Raw genomic sequence first — 19,004 nt, forward strand, 5'->3', positions numbered from 1 at the left:
GCTGCAGTGTGGGCTGGACCTGTGCTGGCTCTGCAGTCTGAGAACACAAATCTGATGGATGAAGGGGTTCAGCCTCAGCTGCTGGTCTGTGGGGATAAAGAAGTAGGTCCTGTCGGGGTGCAGGGGAAACCAGGTTAGTTTGGGAAAAGGGAATAATGCAGTACTGCTGTGAGTGAATGCTGAATAGAAGCTCAAGTGTAACAGATCTGCTATTCCAAATTTAATGTATGTGGAATTGCCAGTAAAGCCTGTGGAAAGGAAGCAGTGGTATGAGAACCTTCTCCTAACAGTCAAGACAGACAAGCTCAGACCTCTTCCTCCTAAATGCTGTGTCTCTGTGCCCGTGGTTTAAGAGGCATCTACAAACAGAGACCCATTTATGCAGAGGGTGTGAAGGGCTGAATTTTATCAGCCAGGTTAGAGTAGTTTCTAGAGGTTTGGTGTCTCCTCTTATCAGCTTTATAATGAAATTCATATTGAGTGAGTCGCACAAGTCATATATTGAAACTGTGCTGAAGTTTTCTTATTTAGATAAGGGGAGGTGTTTGGACATGGGATTTATATTTCAATCTGACTGATGTCGCCTTGGCTTAAATAAAGTGTTTGACTTGCACTGAAAAAACTGTTCTGTTGGTTTTAACAGAAACTAGAATATTTTTTTAACTCTTGTTTAAAGCTGAGGGCTTCACACACCTTTTGTTGTGCCAAATGCAGGTTTTATTTCCTATGCTTGGTTAATATTTTTTACCTGAATTAAAAAAATATTTTTTTATCTGAATAGAAAAAAATATTTAATATTTGGTAAGTCTGGCTGGGAACAGACTCAAAGGGTCTGATAGAAGACAGTGTGAAGGGTCTGGAGAGTATGTCCTACAAGGAGCAGCTGAGGGTACTGGGGGTGTTTAGCCTTGAGAAAAGGAGGCTCAGTTACTGCTCTCTGCAACTACCTGGAAGGAGGTTGTAGCCAGCTGGGGGTCTGCCTCTTCTTCCATTAACTATCAATAGAATGGGAAATGGCCTCACACTGTGCCAGGGGAGCATCAGGTTGGATATTAGGAAAAGATTTCTTCACTGAAAGGGTGGTTAAGCATTGGAATGGGCTGCCCAGGGAGGTGGTGGAATCACATCCCTGGAAGTGTTCAAAAAATGAGTGGGTGTGACACTTCACCATATGGCTCAGTGGGCATGGTAGTATTTGGCTGAAGGTTGGACTTGATGATCTTGGAGGTCTTTTCTGTGATTCAATGCCATGACTGACACAGGCTTCTTCAGGCATCAGGTGAACACTTTAGCTAAGCCACACTTTGGTATCTTAGATGCACTTCTGAAGTACCTTGTTACAGCTTCTCTTCTCAGTATTTGTATGTGGTGTGTCCTGAATGCTTGGCAGTCCATGTACACTATGACCAGCTGAAGAGTCATATTTTTGTATGTTTTACTGCTAAATGTCTCTTGAGACAAGTTTCATAAGTTTTTTTGTTGGTTTGTCAAGAGATAAAACGAGTTACTTTTTGTTTCCTGTACTTGGACCTGGTTTATTAATGGTAATGAAAAAAATGCATGTATCTGTAGAAGTCACTGTAGCTTTGAATTCCAAAATCCTGTGATCCTATGTGCCTTAACTACTATTTTTTTTCACATCTGTGCTGTTAAAATTATTAGTTTACAAGTACTACAGCAAAAAACAAGTAGCAATCTAGACAGTGAGACAGTGGTGGTTTAACCCCAGCTAGTAACTATGTGGCACAAGCCACTCCACAGATACCTGCTGGAGAGCTAATCCCATTCCCTTTGTCTCTGAAACAGTTATCCCCAAACTTTTTCTGGGGCTGTTGCATGTGCCATGTACATCTACCTGACTAGACCAGGTGGAGGATATGCCTGATGCTTGTTTTAGGAAATTAATATTAAATAAAATAACACACTGTCAGCTAAAAGAATAACGTGGAAGCTGTTCCCTCACCACACACAAGGTCCTTTAGGTTGCTCCCCCTTTTCCTCATGCACCCAAAGGTGGGAAGGGATGGCTGTTCCCCTGTCCCTTGTGGATGTTGGGAGCAGCCCATGGATACCCCTGCCTAGAGGACAGCAATGAACATACAGCTGCACTGTTTTAATCTCAGGTATTAATCTTTAATTCCACATCACAGCAGTCGAGTGAATGGGGTAAGGGAAAGGAACCCAAAACAAACGGCAGATATTTACATCTAAAATTCACACCACTTATTTGTTGGTTCTGGAAACATGCTATCACAATATATACAATGAAGTACCTTTAGGACACTTGTACAAATTAATTTTTCCTTTTGAATTTGATTTCCATTATAGATAAGATAGCTGTTTTCGATTTATTTTAAACATGAATACACAAAAGAGAAGTGGTTAGAGGTTTTTGCCTTTTTTTTTTTTTTTAAATAAGCACAGAATGCCAGAGGTTAAAAACACATTTACAGGGCAGAATACCAGTCAGACATCACAATCTATACATTTTTTGCTCAATTTCCTGTACAAATACACAGCATTCAAATGGGGGTATTTACAAAGAAGCATGATCAGAGGAAATTTTAAATATCACATAATTTGTTTCCCAAAGGCTCTTGCTCTCTCCAGCCTCCCCAGTTTTGGCTGATACTCCCACAGAAAGGATATGCAATATCCCTTACCTAAAAAAGGGCAAGTAAGCTAAAAAACAAAGAGGAAAAGTCAAAAAAGAATCTGAGTCTTGTACACAGTAATAAAACCAACCCAACCATTGGAAAAAAAAAATAGGATTCAGAGAAATTAAGTGCTTTTCTTCTATCACTGTAGTTCCTTCTCAATTTTGTTTCAGATGGGGCCAGCAGGTACACGGATGATGGAGAGATTTATAGCAGAATTCCACCAATTTTCTCAGGAATGCACATGCTATTTTGTTATGCAAAGAAAACCCAATGAAGGCAAGTACACTGAAGTTTGAATTAGAGCTAGGTATAAAATGTCAAGGTCCTGTTCAAAACATCCTCTTGCTGTGGTTTATACAAGGGCTCTTCAAATCCCGTTGGGCAAGTGCAACAACTGCTGTTGCTTCCCCCTACTCCAGGACTGAGCTTGATGTTGGAGTTGTACTATGCTAAAAGACACCTCACCATACAGAGAAGTAGTTCCAAGCAATATTAATTCCAAGATTCACAATATTTTAATAATAAGTCTTTCTATATTCTGTCCCTTTAAGGCAAACACTGAAAAGGGAAGCAGAGTACTTGGTAGATATCAGAACCATAAAAGAAATTTAACTCCAGAGAGGCTTAAATTTGGTAAATTCAGCAATTTATTCCATCCTTCTTTGTGTGGACCTGCCATAAATTAGGTATTTGTGTACATCACCTGATTGACCTCTGAACCCTTACAAATACATGGGAATGTCAGATTCCCCATGGACTCACTGCTGTTGTACCATGTCTCTAATCAGAGCAGGATGATGTGTTTTGAGAGACTGATTAGAGCTCTAGTGAGCAGGTTTTCCAGGTGCCTGGGACTCAGTCCCACTTTAGTTGCATTCTTGGTTCTGCAAAGTTTTATTTGCTAGACCTGCTGGTTTTTCCAAGTTAAGGAAGCTCGGTAAGTCACTACATTTACTACTTTTAGTCTTGCTGCCAAAAAGAAAAACAAAACCAGGGGCAAGGGAATTGGAACTGAATAGTAAGTTATTTTAAAAACTTCACTGGAAGAGTCTCAGTGGGACTGGAGAATAGCATATGTGAAAACATATCACCCATTTCTAAGGAATTACCTTGACTTACCTTTACCAAAAACATATTTTTGAATTGTTTTTATATATATCTTCTGTACCAGAGATCCAGCTTGGTTCCTTAACATTTAGGACTGTCCTTGCATTGGAAAACTCTCCTTCCTGCTAGAGATGAAACATTCACTATGGGCCAGTTTTTATTATCGTTGTCTTAATTGTGAAGGATATAATGATTACAAGCAGCCTGTGTTAGTAACAAAATAGAGGAAGCAAGAGAGACTTTGTTCCAGCCAAATAGGCCATTTAAGAAACAAATCCTTAACTTAGTAGTTTTGCATGGGCTAGAGCTGGAGAAAGAAAATAAACAAATCCTCTTAAAATCCCTTTCACACAACTGCTGAGTCCAGACTTCATACAGCCAGACCATCTTTAGCCAGTTCAGAAGCCACGTACTCTGCCCAGTCACTGTATTTAGAGGTAGTGCTAAAGGTGACCTGTAAAAGATTTTTAATATCCTTTTTTGCTTCTTTATGCTGTTTTTAGCAGGAGAAACTGAGCAGTTAGGACAAGAATTGAAGATGAAAGGTGAGTGCTGTTCCTGTTTCTGGCACTAATTACAGGGTGGAGGTAAGTGTCTTATTTGAATGTGCTTCAGGTTTTTCAGTGGTAGGACAGAGGGAGTTCTGTTTCCACCCTATGGAGTGTGCTTTACAGTCTGCAGGTGAAAAGGTTAAAAGGAAGGCTAAAATGTGTGTGGGCATGGCAAGGGGAAGGAACATAGCTTGTTTATCTTCAAATATTAAATATTTTATACTATCCTGACTGAAAGTTTCTTGAAAAATATGAAAACAGGAATAAAAGGTTTCTTATAGCCAAGATCTGTTCTTTGTAAAGAACACTATTACCCACAGACTTTTTTCCCCTGAACTATGCAAACGCTGATTAAAAAGCTTGTTTTGTGGTCATAGACTCATACTGTCTTCACCTCTGCACAGTTCTGGTTTGTGTGGTGTGGTTTGTTCCCCAACCCCTCAATGTTCTTCAGCTCTTTCTGGGGCCTATGCATAAAAAAAAAAAGATGGGATGGGGAAAAGGCTGTATTGCTGCCTGAGGAGAAAAGAAAAAAGAAATCAAACTCTCCAGAAGAGAGAAGCAGCAGCTCTTACTACACATTCTAAAGAAGCAAAAGAGGAAACAAACACTTGTTCTTTACAGGTTGCCTTTAAGGTCCCTGACTCTGGGGTGTACACTGGATACCGGGCATTGCTGGAGTCTTGGTGTTTTCTGTCTACTCTGAGATGGGAGATTCCTTCTCACACCAGCTGCAGTGAGTTTTTGGGAGGGACTGAGGATATTGAGTTAACATGGAATGAATCTCAGCTCCTGGGTGATGGAAATTGGTGAGAATTGTGATGTTCAGCCCTGAGGCAAGGATTGTTGGATATGATGCATTGAAGCCACCCTTTCTTTACTGGCTGGGTCATCAACCAGCTTGTGGCATGAGAAACTCAATTTGGTTGGTTTTGTTTTAAACTGGAATAGAAATGCTGGTGTCAACAGCCTGCCCAAAGCTGGGCATGGGAAAGGCTTACAGTGAGGTTGTAGCTCCAGTGGCTACCAACCTCCTCTCATTCTGTAGCACAGATGAATAACACGTGATTCCCATGAGAAAGCAGGTTGGCTTAGCCAGTGAAAGCAAAATTTAAGAAATCAAACAGTACATAAAAAACAAAGGAGGCAGAGTTTGTTGGAAATGATACCTTGGAGATCAGTGCATCAGCACTGGTTAGATTGCCTCAGCACCTATGAACCAATGCAGGGAGATCACTGCACAGATATGTACAATCCTGCTCTCAAAAGAGCCAATTTCTTCTTAGAATTGCCATCTTTCCACTGCCTGCAGCTCATGCACCTTCCAGCCTGACAGTTCATAGAATCCCTGATTTCAGCAATGAGCTTTCAATTCTGTACAGCAAAGAAATATGTCCCTAGTGCAACTGCTTCTACTCATGTGCGTCTCAAACTGGGAGGAAAGCAGCTTCAAAACTTGCCACGTTCCCCCCTTTTCCCCCCTCCGCTTAAAATCGTATTTTTCAGCTTCTGCAAGTCTCTATGGCTCGTGTGCCATAGGATGTGGTTAAGAAACTGCAGAAGGAATAAACTGTCCACTACACAGAAAGTTAAAAAACGGAACGGAAAGGTGTAAAAAGAACTTAAAAAGGAAAGCAGCAACCTCCCATGCTGGCCCAGTTGCTCATGTGGGCTTCAGACATAAACTTGCGGCAGTAGAAAGTCGGTTTGCTGTTCTCCGAGTCCTGCTCTCTCTCTCTCTGTTGTGTCCAGACCTGGAATGCCGATGCCAGCTGTGTGCCAGGAGCTGTCCCTACTGCTCAGTGATGCCGTGCTCCCATGCTACCCTGGCCTGCTCTTCCTTTCCACCACTCACTGGTTGGGACACTTTACGGTGCAAGGGGCGGTGTTTGTCATCATCTTCAATGATCATCCCCTCCTCGTTCTCCATGTTTGGCAGCCGGGAGTGGTAAGGTTTGGGGGGCAGAGCAGGAGGGTCCATGGTGTCCTGAGGAATGACTCCAGACGGAGCAGAGTGGCTTCGGCATGGCTGGGATTTGAGCGACTCCAGGACATCAGGCTCAGAGAGACTGTACCTGACAGGGAGGTAGGGTGTCTCTAGATCTTCATCAGTGTTCCAGGCCTGGCTGGGGACAGAATCCATGGTGTCTGTGCGAGGAGGTGGTTCAGAAGAATGTCCAAAATTGCTCTCACTCAAGGAAGAGACACCACTGCTGGCACTGCCGGACAAAGTGGAGTTACTCCCATCTAGACCAGACTGCGGACTGGTGGGCGATGCAGGGATAGGATGAAGAGGGGACTGTTTGGAGAAAAACAAAACCAGGTTAAAACTGACAAAGGAGGCAATGCTGCATCTTGTGTGGTGTTCCCCATTTCAGCTTTTGACAGTGTTGTGAACAACAGAGCAATTCCATTTGTCTTCAAAATGTCAATGATTATTGGTTTACAGGTATAGAAGTACCACTTTTGGGCTGACAAGTGCACTCTACAACACCAGAGCTGTTAGAGAAACAGTAGCTGAGGTGATGATCAGGGTGCTGAAATCACAGCAGATGGTGCAAAGAAGGAAAAGGGAAGGGCCTACAACACAAGTTATTTCTACAGAACTCAACTTTGGAGCAGGTTGTGAGCTTTCAGTGGATTTTCTCAAGTGCAAGTTATTACCATGTTAGAAATAGTGTTTCTGTATTCAGAAGCTGTTTGGTGGGAGCAGAGGAGGGGGATTCCTCCGGGAGTCTCTTACTGTCCTACATCCCTCTCTGCTCTCCTGCCATTACCTTGCGCAGTGTTCGTGCAGGCAGCGCAGGAGGAGCATCACTGAGCTGGTGGTGGAAGGCATCAAAGTGCAGTGAGTAGTGTCCTGGAACGAGACAAGGATCAGAAATGCAGACTTGTGCTGCAGCCACAGAGCTGGGTTCAGAACTGTAAAGCCAGGTAACAGCTCCAAATGCTGGTAACTCCAACCTAGGGCTGCCTGTCTGATGGGCACTGCCGAGTGCATCTGTCACACACACACACACTGCTAAGGAGAACTTCAGTGCAGTGATAAACTTCCACCCACCCCTGTTATCAAGGATCTCATGGCAAGGCAACAGGCTCGTAAATGATGAACATTTGAAGTTTCTTTTAACAGCTTTTTAACCTTAAATTACTGCTGAAGTTGGTCATTGGTAAGAAACCGAGCCAAACTTCAGTGCTCTCACACCTAATTCTAGTCCCCAAATATGCACAAGTCCACACTGCTGTAAGGAGTGCAATAATTTGAAGATTTTGGAAAAAAAAAAATTGGAAACCTAGCAGACCAGGAAAGACTGTGGGTTTTTGTTCTGATTGTTTTTAGGGGGGAAAAAGGCTAAGGTCAGCTTTTAGGTGGTCTGGATTTATGTGTGCATGACTGCAGGCCTGCTGGGCACGTCCTTACCATGGGGCAGGCTTCGGGGAGGCACTGGTGGGGCCAGGATGCTCCCAACGTGGGCAGACAGGAATGGCAGGGCCTCCCGGGTTCCGCTGTCCAGGCTCCAGCTACTGGGTGCTGCTGGCACAGCTGAAGGATTGAAACAGATGTAACTGGGGTAACATTACAGGGGGGTTGTGGGGCCAGGCTTTTCGGTGTGCTCTTCAGCAGCAGAGAGACAGATTCCAGGGACTCGGTGAGGGGCAGGATTGAAAGCACAGAAAGGCACCGTCTAGTCTACAGTGAGTTAAGTTTACAGAGGCTTTGTTAAGGAAGCAAGAGTTAGGTGATCGCAGGGTTAGTGTGCCCAGCTCCCCTCCATCACCCCTTGGCTCATTTCTAGCAAGTTTGAAGAGCAGTAGAACTCTGGGAGGGTTTTTTTGCAAGCCAGAGAGTAGGTAAAAATGAAATCCTAGTGATGGAAGGGCAGCTGTATCTCAGGTGTGAGTTGAGCTGTATCTCAGGTGTGAGCGGTGACAGAGCAGAAGAGAACATGTGGCAGAACCCTCTGGAAACACAGGACAGGCTGTGTCTGCACTACAGGATAAGTGAGGACTGAATAAAAGACATGAAGGAAATTACACCTCAATCCGTTGCAAAAGAAATCATGACTTCAAAGCCTGGATTTACTAAGCTGTAGAGCTGATCAAGAATTTAGATCACAAAATATTTAAGGACAGCAGTTTGGCCTCCTTGTATCACAAAGTCACCTGAACAGATCTTGTGAAATTCCTAAGTCTTTGTGAATCAGGAAGCAGAGAGAACATTTACTTCATATAACTCACAGTGGGTACAATCTTCCCAAACTTGTTTTTTCATAGAAATAGAAGCTGCTTCTTTCTAACATGAACCTTTTTCAAGATCTTGAGAATTCCGTCAACCTTAAACATTATTAAAATGCACCTTCCTTTCTTCCAAATAAGACTTGGTTTATTCTGAGACGAGGTGTGCAGTAACTGTATGTTTGTTTAAAAACAAATAAGCAATTTCTTCAGATTAGCAAAGAAAAAAAATAAAGTAATTCACTGAGCCTGTCAATGAAAGCTGAGATAAAAATAGCTTTTTCCATCTTCAGTTTGGAAAATGGAAGCTTGGAGAAATAAACATGGAGTTTGACATCTAAAGAGGATTTCTCCGTAATTAAAATGCCTGCAGCCATTTCTGGTGCATTTCTTTTCTAAAATGATTTTGAAAGGTTTCTCTTTTTTTTTTTTCTCCCTAGTTTGTGATTTAGCCCAAGCACAGGCTCCCAAAGGCCTAAAATTCCCTAAAGTAAAAAAGATCACAAAGTGACAGCTTCATAAGGCAGAACAAACCCCATAAAAATATAAAAGTAAATGTTGTTTTTAAAGAGAGACCGTCAACCTGAGAAAGGAATATGGAGAAGACACTAAGAATATTGATAGAGAACAGGGACAGCAGTGCCAGCTATACTCATCTTGCCTGCAAACCCCAGCATCAAGTGATACAGAGAGGAAACCTGATTTGCTTGGACTGCAAACCTCTTGTTGTGCTTGGTTTTGTTTGTTTTTTAGAACACTGAGATGCAGAATAAGAATATGAAGAAGAGCACATGGTATCCCAGTGCAAAATCCATTTATATTTTCTTATTGTTCCCTCATTCACAGCCTTATGAGTATTTAGAAGTTCTGGAAATCATCTGAAGGTCAAATGATTTTGGAGAGTTGCTGCTGCCTGTTAAAACCGGCCTTTTATCCAAAATGCTTCAGGGGAGAACCTAAGCAGGGAGCTCCTCGTGCTCTGTCCCAGCCCATGTCTCTCCATAACAGTGTTCAGTGGCTCAGTGGCCAAGTTTAATTAGCAGGGAAGCTGCATTTGAACCATTCTGCTCGGGGCGACTGATGTCACCCCTGTCAGTGAGAATTACTGAGAGGAGCTTCCGACAGGGCAAGGAGGGGGTGGGGAAATTCATGGCTGTGACTGTTAACAAAATCCAAGGCAGATGGCACCCTGACTTCAAAGGATGATGTGGGTTCAAGGCCTGCCAAAGTGCCTGTCACTGCATCTTTGCCACCAGCCTGGCACAAGAGCTGGGAGTCCTGTCCCACCAGCCCCTACAAACAACTAGGGAACAACACCTGTGTCTTCTTTGGGCTCCTGGAGGGGGATTCTATCTTTGATCTCTTTGCACTGAATACCACACTCTTGTATAATATTTCCCACAAATACAAATCCAAGTATTTTTTTCCTAGACAGGCAATAAATATTTATCTACCTTCCTTTTCCAGGTCTTTCTCCTCTCCAGTATAAAGATCTCACCATCTCTGGCATCTGTTTGGTTCAAACTAAGATGGAGCTCTTAATCCCTCACTCCCCAGTCTTAACTCTCTGTTGTCATCACTCATTACTGTCATCAAGTCATCATTCTGCATTTAATCAGAACTGGATGTTGGCTTTTGATTTTGATCTGGACTGCTCTGTAAGGCTGGCACATTGTTAAAGTAGGGAATTCTGATTCACTAGAAATTCTAAAATAAAATTTGGATTTTTTTTCAAGAAGGTACAGTTTACTTCTGGCACAGTTACTGAAACAAAAAGATTGGTAAAAATCCAAGTGTATTACAGGTCGGACTAGAGAGGTGCAATGGTCTTTCCTGGCCTTAAAAATCTTTTAAGATACCATTTTTCCCAGCCATACACATGACTGTTGCTTGCTTAGGCAGCATCCTTGTCTCAGATTTTGACTCAGGACTGCTTTTTCAGAACGCTGCCTTTCAGGTAATTTTTGAGCCCATCGCTTTGTCCATGGCACCCCTTTCACAAACTCCTCCTTTTCTGTTACACCAAACGAAGTCTTTCTTTTTTTTTTTTTTTTCCCCCCTGCAGGGCCTCTGCCTGCTTTTTTTCAGAGCAACAAATTAAAAATGCATATATTCCCAATGCTAAATAAATATAAAACCACCTCAGAGAGGGATTACAAAGAACATTCATATTTAGAGCAATAAATGCATCCTAAAAACCCCCAGTATATCTCATTATTAAAAAACATGGTCCAAATGTTGCACTCTTCTTAGGTATCTTCTCATTTGCTGCTTTGGAAGTTTTGCTTGATAAAAGCTGCAGGATTTGTTTCAATAACAAAGTGCTAAACTCAGAAAACTTTCTGAAATAGAGAGGCTCGTGCAACCCCACCCTTCTGAAATGACTACAGATTGGCAGAAGGCCCAGTTAATTAAACTGTTAATTAGAAAAGCGTGAGAGAATGCACTCTGCCAGGAAATGCAGAAGCCCATTCGTTACTTGCTGGAGCATGACCAGAAGAATACTATTTTAGCAAGCAGCTAACTAGGGTCAAAGGAGTACCTTTCTCAGCCACGGACAGGTTGGGATCACTGCAAGGTTTGCATGGTCCAATCATTTGCTGGATCAAGGCGCGCTGGAAATTTGGAGGCTAAGGGAGGAAAAGTCGGCAAAGAAGAGTTAAAAGTTACAGACCAGCTGGGGCAACAGCTTTCTCTTCACTTTTCTTAAGCAAAGAAAGTTCATCTGAAGGTTTAAAGGGAACCTTAGGCTGTGCCTGCATTGGCAAGTCCTGCAGTGCAATGGCAGTGGGTCTCCAGGGTGTAACAGTGCTGAGGGCCCCCAGTCCCTGCAGCTTGTGTTCTCTGGAGGAGTTATTTCAGACTAGCTCTAGCCTGCCCTTGTGCCCTTTATCACCTGGAATGCACCCTGGGCCCTTCTGGAGCTTACCTTCGGCTTTGGTTTTGTTTGAGTTTGCATGCTCTGAGACAGTTCTCTGAGGTGAGCTGAAGTGGGCATGATCAGGAGATTCCCTTCAGAAGTGCAGGCTGGGGCCAGATTTAAATGCACACTCTGAATTCTTCAATTTTCCAGAGACAAATGTAGATGTGGGCACAGACTGTTTGGAGACCCTCTATCAATATATTATTTCAGCCCCTCATGGTTTTTTGATACCTCTGGAAATCACCATAAAGCTATTTAGAATCAACTTCGAGGCTAGACTGCAGGATGGCTGTGGTTCTAAAAAAATGAATAAATAACATGGTATGATGACTTGCAGAGGACCAGGGCTTACAGGATAAAGTTGGGAAGTAAGATAAGGAGAGTTCATTTTTACAGGGTGTATCTGCAGTTTTAACAGTCATTACAATTTTTATCACTTGACTGCCAGAGTGGGTGACTCCAGGGAGGGATTAATATGAAAAGTTCTGCGTCACCTCTGAAAATGATCCCAATTAAGTTGCTGTGCTTTGCAAAAATAAAAAGGAAAGTGCTTTAAGGTCATCAGAACCAGTAAATATAAAGTCACAGTTTCGGGTGGTTGAACTGACACAGAAAAAAAATTGGAGCTGCTACCTGTCCATTTTCCATGATAGCTGCGGGATACATGGCGCTGCTGGGCCGGTCCCGGTGGGCTGGCAGCAACATCATCATCTCCCGAGAGTGCCGGTACTTATCTGGTAGAGAGGGAGAGCCTGTAAACAAGTGAGAATAATCACGTACACGGGACAAACAACAGCCAGGTCTCTGCATGCCCAGGGATTTAGGCCTCCTGTGCAATAGTTCGGACGGATGATCTCACAGGACTCAAAGGAACATGGTGCCGAGCCCACTAAGCAGCTGACTGTTGGTGGGTGCATAGCACGAGGATGGAGTAAGAACTGGCTTGTTATATACAGTTAAGGACATAGCACGGAAGGTGTGTAAGGTGTATGCATCCCTAGTTGTATGTTGCAAAGTGCTTCCTCTTAAACAAAGGAAAGAGTGGGCATCTGTGTGGAATCGGCTGTGGCTGTGCTGTACAGCGCCTAATGCTCCCCTGCCCTCATAAAGTATTGCAGAGTAACAGAAATGCCTTAAAATTGTGCATTTTAGGACTGAATGTGGAAGAAGGGGATAAAAGCTTGAGATGCACCGTTCAGTGAAAGCAGGAAGCTACGGGAAGGTACTTCATTCCTCAGGTCTGCTAGAGGTAAGTGGTGCCATTTAGTTGGTGATACCTTGGCCAGCTTCCTCTTGTTAAAGCAAAACAAAGCCCAATAATAAACACAATTTTCCTTAAGTGTAAGTGGCACTTTGCTTATAATGCTGCTGTAATGATGATTACTATTGAGAGTGTTGCTATAGTGAGCCCTTTTATGACACCAGGACATTTACCAATACTTAAGAATTATATAGCAGGAATAGGCTTAATTCATCTATCTGTGTAGTTGTTGTTAAAGATATGGGGTAATTCATGTAAACAGCTTCTTAGCAGGTGGAATTACTTGGGACTCATGTCCTTCAAGATGAGTGCCACCTAACAATATGCCTTCTGATGTGCAACAGCTGACAATGGGTTTGCCAGAAGAATGATTCTCATTAGTGACTTCCTGAAGTCTGACACTACTGATACACACATCCCTTGGGATGCACAGTATTAGGCAGGAATTGATGTTCTGAAGCTGCTGAAGTGAGCTTTAATTTGCACTCATTGTTTGACTGCGTCACAGACACGCACTGAACAGATGGCAGCACACAGCGCATTACAGAGCCATGCCGGCTTTTGGGGAATACATGCCCCCTCTGGCAAACTTCCACAACCACACACATTACCTGGACAGCACTCCAACATATGAGCAAAGGCATTGGTGCTGGCTGATGCAGCTTTTACCCCAGCAAAAGCAAACATGCAGTTTTTGGGACTGATATTCAGCACACAGTGGAAGGAACAATGTGTCCAGCAGAATGCAGGATAAGGTCCTACAATTGCAACAATTCCATTGGGGGGGCAGATGCCAGATTAATCTACACCCCCACTCCAACATGAACAGCCATAGAGTATCTGCATTCTAGTCCCGAACTCATTTTCTCCCCAGACATAGAACAGAAACATAATCAGACGACATTCTTTGCTCTTATGTACAACATCAGCTTGGAGAACACAGTGTTAACACTTTGTGCTGAGTCTTTTACTCACAGGTCACAGATAGTCCTGTTCTGCAGGACAAATGTAAAGATGCTGAACTTTTAGGTGTGCCCAGAACTACAGCACAGCACAACCTACACTCTACCCTTTTCATTTATCTTGTCATCCTTGCTCTTTTATATCAAAGTTGCAAACCACCTCTGTGCTGTCAATTTATAAGGGATTACAGTTTCCCTAGACCTTGCATTTCATGACGTGAAAAATCTCACATGTGCTGGCAGAGTCTAGTTTAAAAAACAGCTCTTCTGTTTGCTACCCTAAATTTGTAACTGACTATAGCTATAAAAATTTTAAGAGATTATGTCAAGTGTCCAGTCTGCAAACAAAATTAAGTAGGGCTGCTTTGGACAGGTAGAGAGCACAATCACCACAGCTCCTTTCAGGGACTGGCAAAACTTAAAAAGCAAAGTCAAAAAAAGGCTCTTAGAAGCTTCCAGAGCAGCCAGTGGCCATATAAAATACTGCAGCATGTGGCAGGGCTGACTCCTTTTAGCATGTAGCTTGGTGCACTTGGTGTGTGCAGCACTGCAGGCACTTACTAATGAGAAAGGAAAACCTGTGCTGAAGCCAGAGGTAGTTTTTCTTTTTTAATTATAAATATGTTAATCCACTTATGACAAGTATTAGTTTTAAGGAATGAAACTGAACATTTATGTAGTTAAACTCCAAACTCATTGAATCTTTTCTCCTGATTCATCACTTCCATTACTGCTATGAAAACGGTTTTTGCTTTAAAAAGGCATTTTTACTGTAAGTATATGGATTCTTGCAAAGTGCTGAGTAAGACACCAGGACTTATTTTCTACATTTTAACAAGGGGCTGTGTTGAGGAAGCAGTAGGGATGCCTTAAGAGGCATCAAGTATCCAAGTGGGAGTTGCTTTTCAAGTGCATCAGAGGAGTCCCAACCATATTTTAAATTAAATTACTGGAAAAAAACCCCTAACTCTCTCATAGCTCTTTCCCGGCCCTTTAGCCTTTCATCTTCTGCTTAACGAACCGTCTTGTACAATCTTTTAACTCCAGTAAGGTTACAGCAGTGCCTCATGAGTCACCTCAAATGAAGCCAAACCAAACTGAACTTATTGATCCTCCAACAGTGGTGCTTTCCTGATAGGGAAGAAGCTACACAAGGGTCAAGCCAGGTGAAAACTGAGAGATACATATTTGTAAAAATGAGTAACTGGTAATGTCTTTATCATTAGCACAAAATTAGAAAATTCTTAATGTGTTCTGATTTTAATTCTGTTTAAGAAGTTTGCTGTAATTTGTGTATATTATAACTACTGTAAATTTTGGTGCCTTAATCTGCTGTTCAGTGATACAATCAAGCCATTGATCTACTTTCCTGATGACTACCCTTGAAAATTTTTTTATTAACAGCTTTATTACTTTCTTATGACAAGCCGAATAATCTCCTGTCCTGCTGTTTTAAAATCAAAGAAAGGGTCATTTTTTGGAAGTGGAGAATTGAAAGTATAGTTTAAATTCCTGCTGGATTTTTAATACAAATGGCCATAGCTTCCTTTGGTCGCTGATGGAACTACTCTGTATTATAAAGATACCCATCTCCTCAGGAAAGGGCTGTGCACAGAGGAGGTGAAGTACCTGCAGAGGAGGTGAGGTACCTGCATAGTGGGATAGTAGCTTTTCACCTCCACATTAACATTTGAATCAATGAGAGAAGCATTTAAAAATCAGGTAAAATCCCATTTAAAAATCAAGTAAAATCCTAGAACTCCTACCTAACCATGCTCAAAGCCACAAGTGACAAAGAAGCAAAGTTAATAAATTTAGGTGGCTTGTACGAAACGAATTGTTGGCCTTTGCACACTTCCCATCTGACAAGTGTTCAGCTGCAGCATCGTGACTATCGTAGCTTTGTTGGCAGTCTCAGCAGAAAGGCCAAGGGTTGGATGGGTCATGGAGACTGAACTATCCTCTCACCTCTAGAGGTGGTCCCTCCAGGACAGAGATGAGGCACATGGGTGGGGGCAGCGTGGGGGAACTTGCACGGCTGCCGCCCATGCTGTATCTGTTCTGTGGGTAAATAGAGGGCTTCAGCCTCCAGTGCGGTCAATCCAGCACCTTTCACCAGCGCTAAATTAAAAAGAATATAAATAAATACCAAAAAAAAAAAGGAAAAAAAAAAAAAAGAAAAAAGAAGGATAGAGGTGCATTGGCAGAGCTGCACATGTAATGTCTGTGAAGTACCTTGCTCCAGCCAGTGACACTGGAATCTCATTTTCACAAGCATCAAATTCACCCAGTTAAAAAAGAAAACAAAAGGAAAAATCACCAAGGAGAAGAACAAAGCTCTATTACCACAGAGGAATTTAAGTGTAAGGGCTTTTTCTTGTTAAGAACAGCTCCATTCCCAACAGCAGTGTTGTAATAACCAGAACAGTGACTGGCACACTGGGAAACACAGAGAGCACTGGGACAAGTGAAATCCCATAACGAGTGGGTAATGTCTGAATGCTGTGCTCACATAACTTAGAAGTGAACAAAACCAGCAGAGAATAAATGCTGTATCGTAGTTATATAAATATTTTTCAAACTCATTCCTTCTTTTATTGTTTCCCATTTGTGGTCAGTCTGGGTCCCATCCCTGGGAGGTGCTGTTGGCTCACCCAGCAACCCATTCATTCCCTTTGGAGCATTCATCCCCTTGGTTTCCAAGCAACAGTGAATAATACCGTGAAGAGGGAAGCTGGTGATGCTGTGCAGTCATCAGGCTCAGAAAGACTGTCACAGCCTGTCACTGGGAGCCTGTCACTGGACTTGTAAAGTGGAAAACAGCGTGAAACAGTATGAGCACCAAACCCCCTCAGATCCCTCAAAACATTCACTGAGGCACATCCATTTAGGGATGTCTTCCTGGCGTGATAGCCCTGTCCTCAGTTCCATCTTCTTTTCCTGTTACACCACTTTCACCTGTTTACTTTACTATTTACCATTATTTTCCTTCCAGCCCTTGGTAATTAGTGCAGCTATCTGCCTTTATTTGAAGATGTTCCCTTCCCACTTTCCTACTCCATCTGATTCTTCAATTAAATCACTTTGCTGCCTCTGTGTCGTAACAACAGCCAGTCAGTTAGAATTTTACTGCCAGACTGAGCAAAAAATCCCCAAGCTGGCTTGAGAGAAAGAGCCCTTCTCTGTATTCTCCATCCATCAGGAGACATGGAGTTTCCCTGTATGGAAAAAAGGGTAAGATTAAAAATATCAGCCTCTATCTCTGGCTATATCCTGGACACCTTCCCCAGATACGCCTGTGAAAAGAGGTGTAGAACCTGCAATGAAGAATCCAAAACGAGAGGGAAAAAACCAAAACCTTGAATAGAAGTTACAAAAGTCAGGAGATCACATGGTGTTGTTTTGCTTCAGCTCCGAGGCTTGGGAAGAAAATGATTAGCAATATCAAGACCAGCTACTGTAACACAAAGGCAATACGAGTACCCCAGAGTCTGCTTTTACATTTTTCCTTTCTTCAAGAATTTCCCAGCAGGGAAGCCCTTCTTTATCTCCAGCTCTTAAAATTCATATCTTTCAACGTTCATCCTGTACATACGCTTTTGTGTACATACATGTCTGCTAAACTGCCTCAAGACCTTTTTTGTGCCATAATTTCATTGCACATGTGAAATGATTTATTTGGCTTTGTCTTCATGATCTCTCTTTTAAGTACTATACCAAGGACTATTCTTGTTTTCCTCTAGACTGCCTGCCACAATTTTGTGGCGGAACAATGGAAATCATTATGGAATTCAACTGCCTGAAACCAGCATGTATTAGAGAGAGACATTCCAAATACTGCTGAAAAAAAATTATTAAATCCATTTCTGGAGAATGAAAACATTTGTAAAGAAATAATTATTGAAGAGGCATTTACATCTCCAAAGAGAAACAGTGGTACACTTATAGGTGGTCTTTCACCAGTAAGTCAACAAGGCTGCCAGGTTTTGGGAACACCTGCAGGTGACCCTTCCTGGGGCCTGTCCGTGCTTACCTCGAGCACTGGAGGGGGCAGAGTTAATCATCTGGGATGGTGCCGAGTGAGTGGAGCTCAGGCTGGAGGTGGAAGGGCTGGCCTGGGATGAGGATAAAACAGAGATGTTGGTGGCTGAGCCTTGGTACCTGGGCTTAGGGTAAACAAGCTGCAGGAGGCAGAGAAATCACTGAGGGAGAACCGAACGGATCAGTGCCTTGGGGATTTGCCTGTCTTGGATCAGCCAGATCAGCCTCTGCCCAGCTTCAGTGCAGGCCACTGATAACCTGCTCTCAGGACTGTGGGACTCGTTTCACCCCCCAAACCAAGAGCAGCACTAACTGCCCGTGCTGAGCAGGGCAGGTAAATCACATGTGGCAAAAATCTTGCTTTTGGAAAGCAGCGGTGTCATCGTGGACCGCAGGATCACAGTCACTGCACAAACACAGATCGCAAAGCAAACCTAGTGAATCACTGTCATCTTTCTTGACCAATGTTAGATTCTACCTATGCAGTTGAGAAAAATATCACTTGACAAATCCAAGCATATGCGTAGGTAAAGTACTGCTCTTAAGTGTAACCCTCCAGAGCACGTTCCGTGCTGCTCCCAACCACAGCTCCTGGCTGTGCTGGAGCTGTACCTGCATGTGGTACATATCCTCAGCAGTCTCCCCCACAGAGCTGTCTGTCAGGATAACCAGGTTTCCTGTTTCACTGGAGGTGTGGGATGACAGAGAGGATGAGGAGTGTCGGACTGAACCAAGCAAGTTCAGTGGGCTGGAAAAAAAACAGAGAGAGAGCAAGGGCATAATTATGTTTTGAATCTGTGTTTTAATTTGTGAAGCCTGACTTTTTCCAAGGTAGAAAGTACCTACAGTTACCTGCTGCTTTAGGTCACCTCTAGATATCAAATACTTTTGAAAAATCAGGCCCAATAAACAAATCAGTAAATGTGAGTAGATATGAAAGAACTGACAACAAGGTTACATGTAAGACAAAACAATACGTGGGATGTTGAATTTCAGAATCCAAAGCCAGGTTAACATCATGACCCTGGGAGCATATTTCTTTAAACAGAACATGCTGAAACCACTCTCATTTTTAACACTAAAGTACAATGAGTGGGAGCATCTTTAAAAAAAAATTCCAAAGGAAGCCAAGCACAAGACACACAGGTCGAAATACAGTTTTCCTTATTGCATCCGTTGGGCCTCAGCGTTACTGTTGAAGGCAACTTTGTAGCTGACAGTAAATTAATACAGCCCAGCTGGTGTGCAGGATGCACCCTCATC

At 42.8% G+C, this 19,004-nt stretch overlaps 1 protein-coding gene across 1 annotated transcript in view; it reads right to left on the bottom strand.

Annotated features, from left to right (window-relative positions):
- Positions 1-2,111: 2,111 nt before the first annotated feature.
- The window catches only part of DOCK3 (dedicator of cytokinesis 3), a 172,301-nt gene continuing 155,408 nt past the window's right edge, over positions 2,112-19,004 (bottom strand). Inside the window, exons 48-55 of the mRNA XM_027640285.1 lie at positions 18,354-18,489; positions 17,734-17,815; positions 15,669-15,821; positions 12,111-12,229; positions 11,097-11,184; positions 7,740-7,862; positions 7,096-7,178; positions 2,112-6,617 (exon numbers count right to left, since the gene is read on the bottom strand). Of these exons, the coding sequence (XP_027496086.1) occupies positions 6,111-6,617; positions 7,096-7,178; positions 7,740-7,862; positions 11,097-11,184; positions 12,111-12,229; positions 15,669-15,821; positions 17,734-17,815; positions 18,354-18,489 (1,291 nt within the window). The 3' untranslated portion in view covers positions 2,112-6,110. The remainder of the gene's footprint in view (positions 6,618-7,095; positions 7,179-7,739; positions 7,863-11,096; positions 11,185-12,110; positions 12,230-15,668; positions 15,822-17,733; positions 17,816-18,353; positions 18,490-19,004) is intronic.

Source organism: Corapipo altera, unplaced genomic scaffold (assembly GCF_003945725.1).
Source record: "Corapipo altera isolate COAL_440 unplaced genomic scaffold, ASM394572v1 55, whole genome shotgun sequence".
In the NCBI taxonomy this organism is placed as follows: Eukaryota; Metazoa; Chordata; class Aves; order Passeriformes; family Pipridae; genus Corapipo; species Corapipo altera.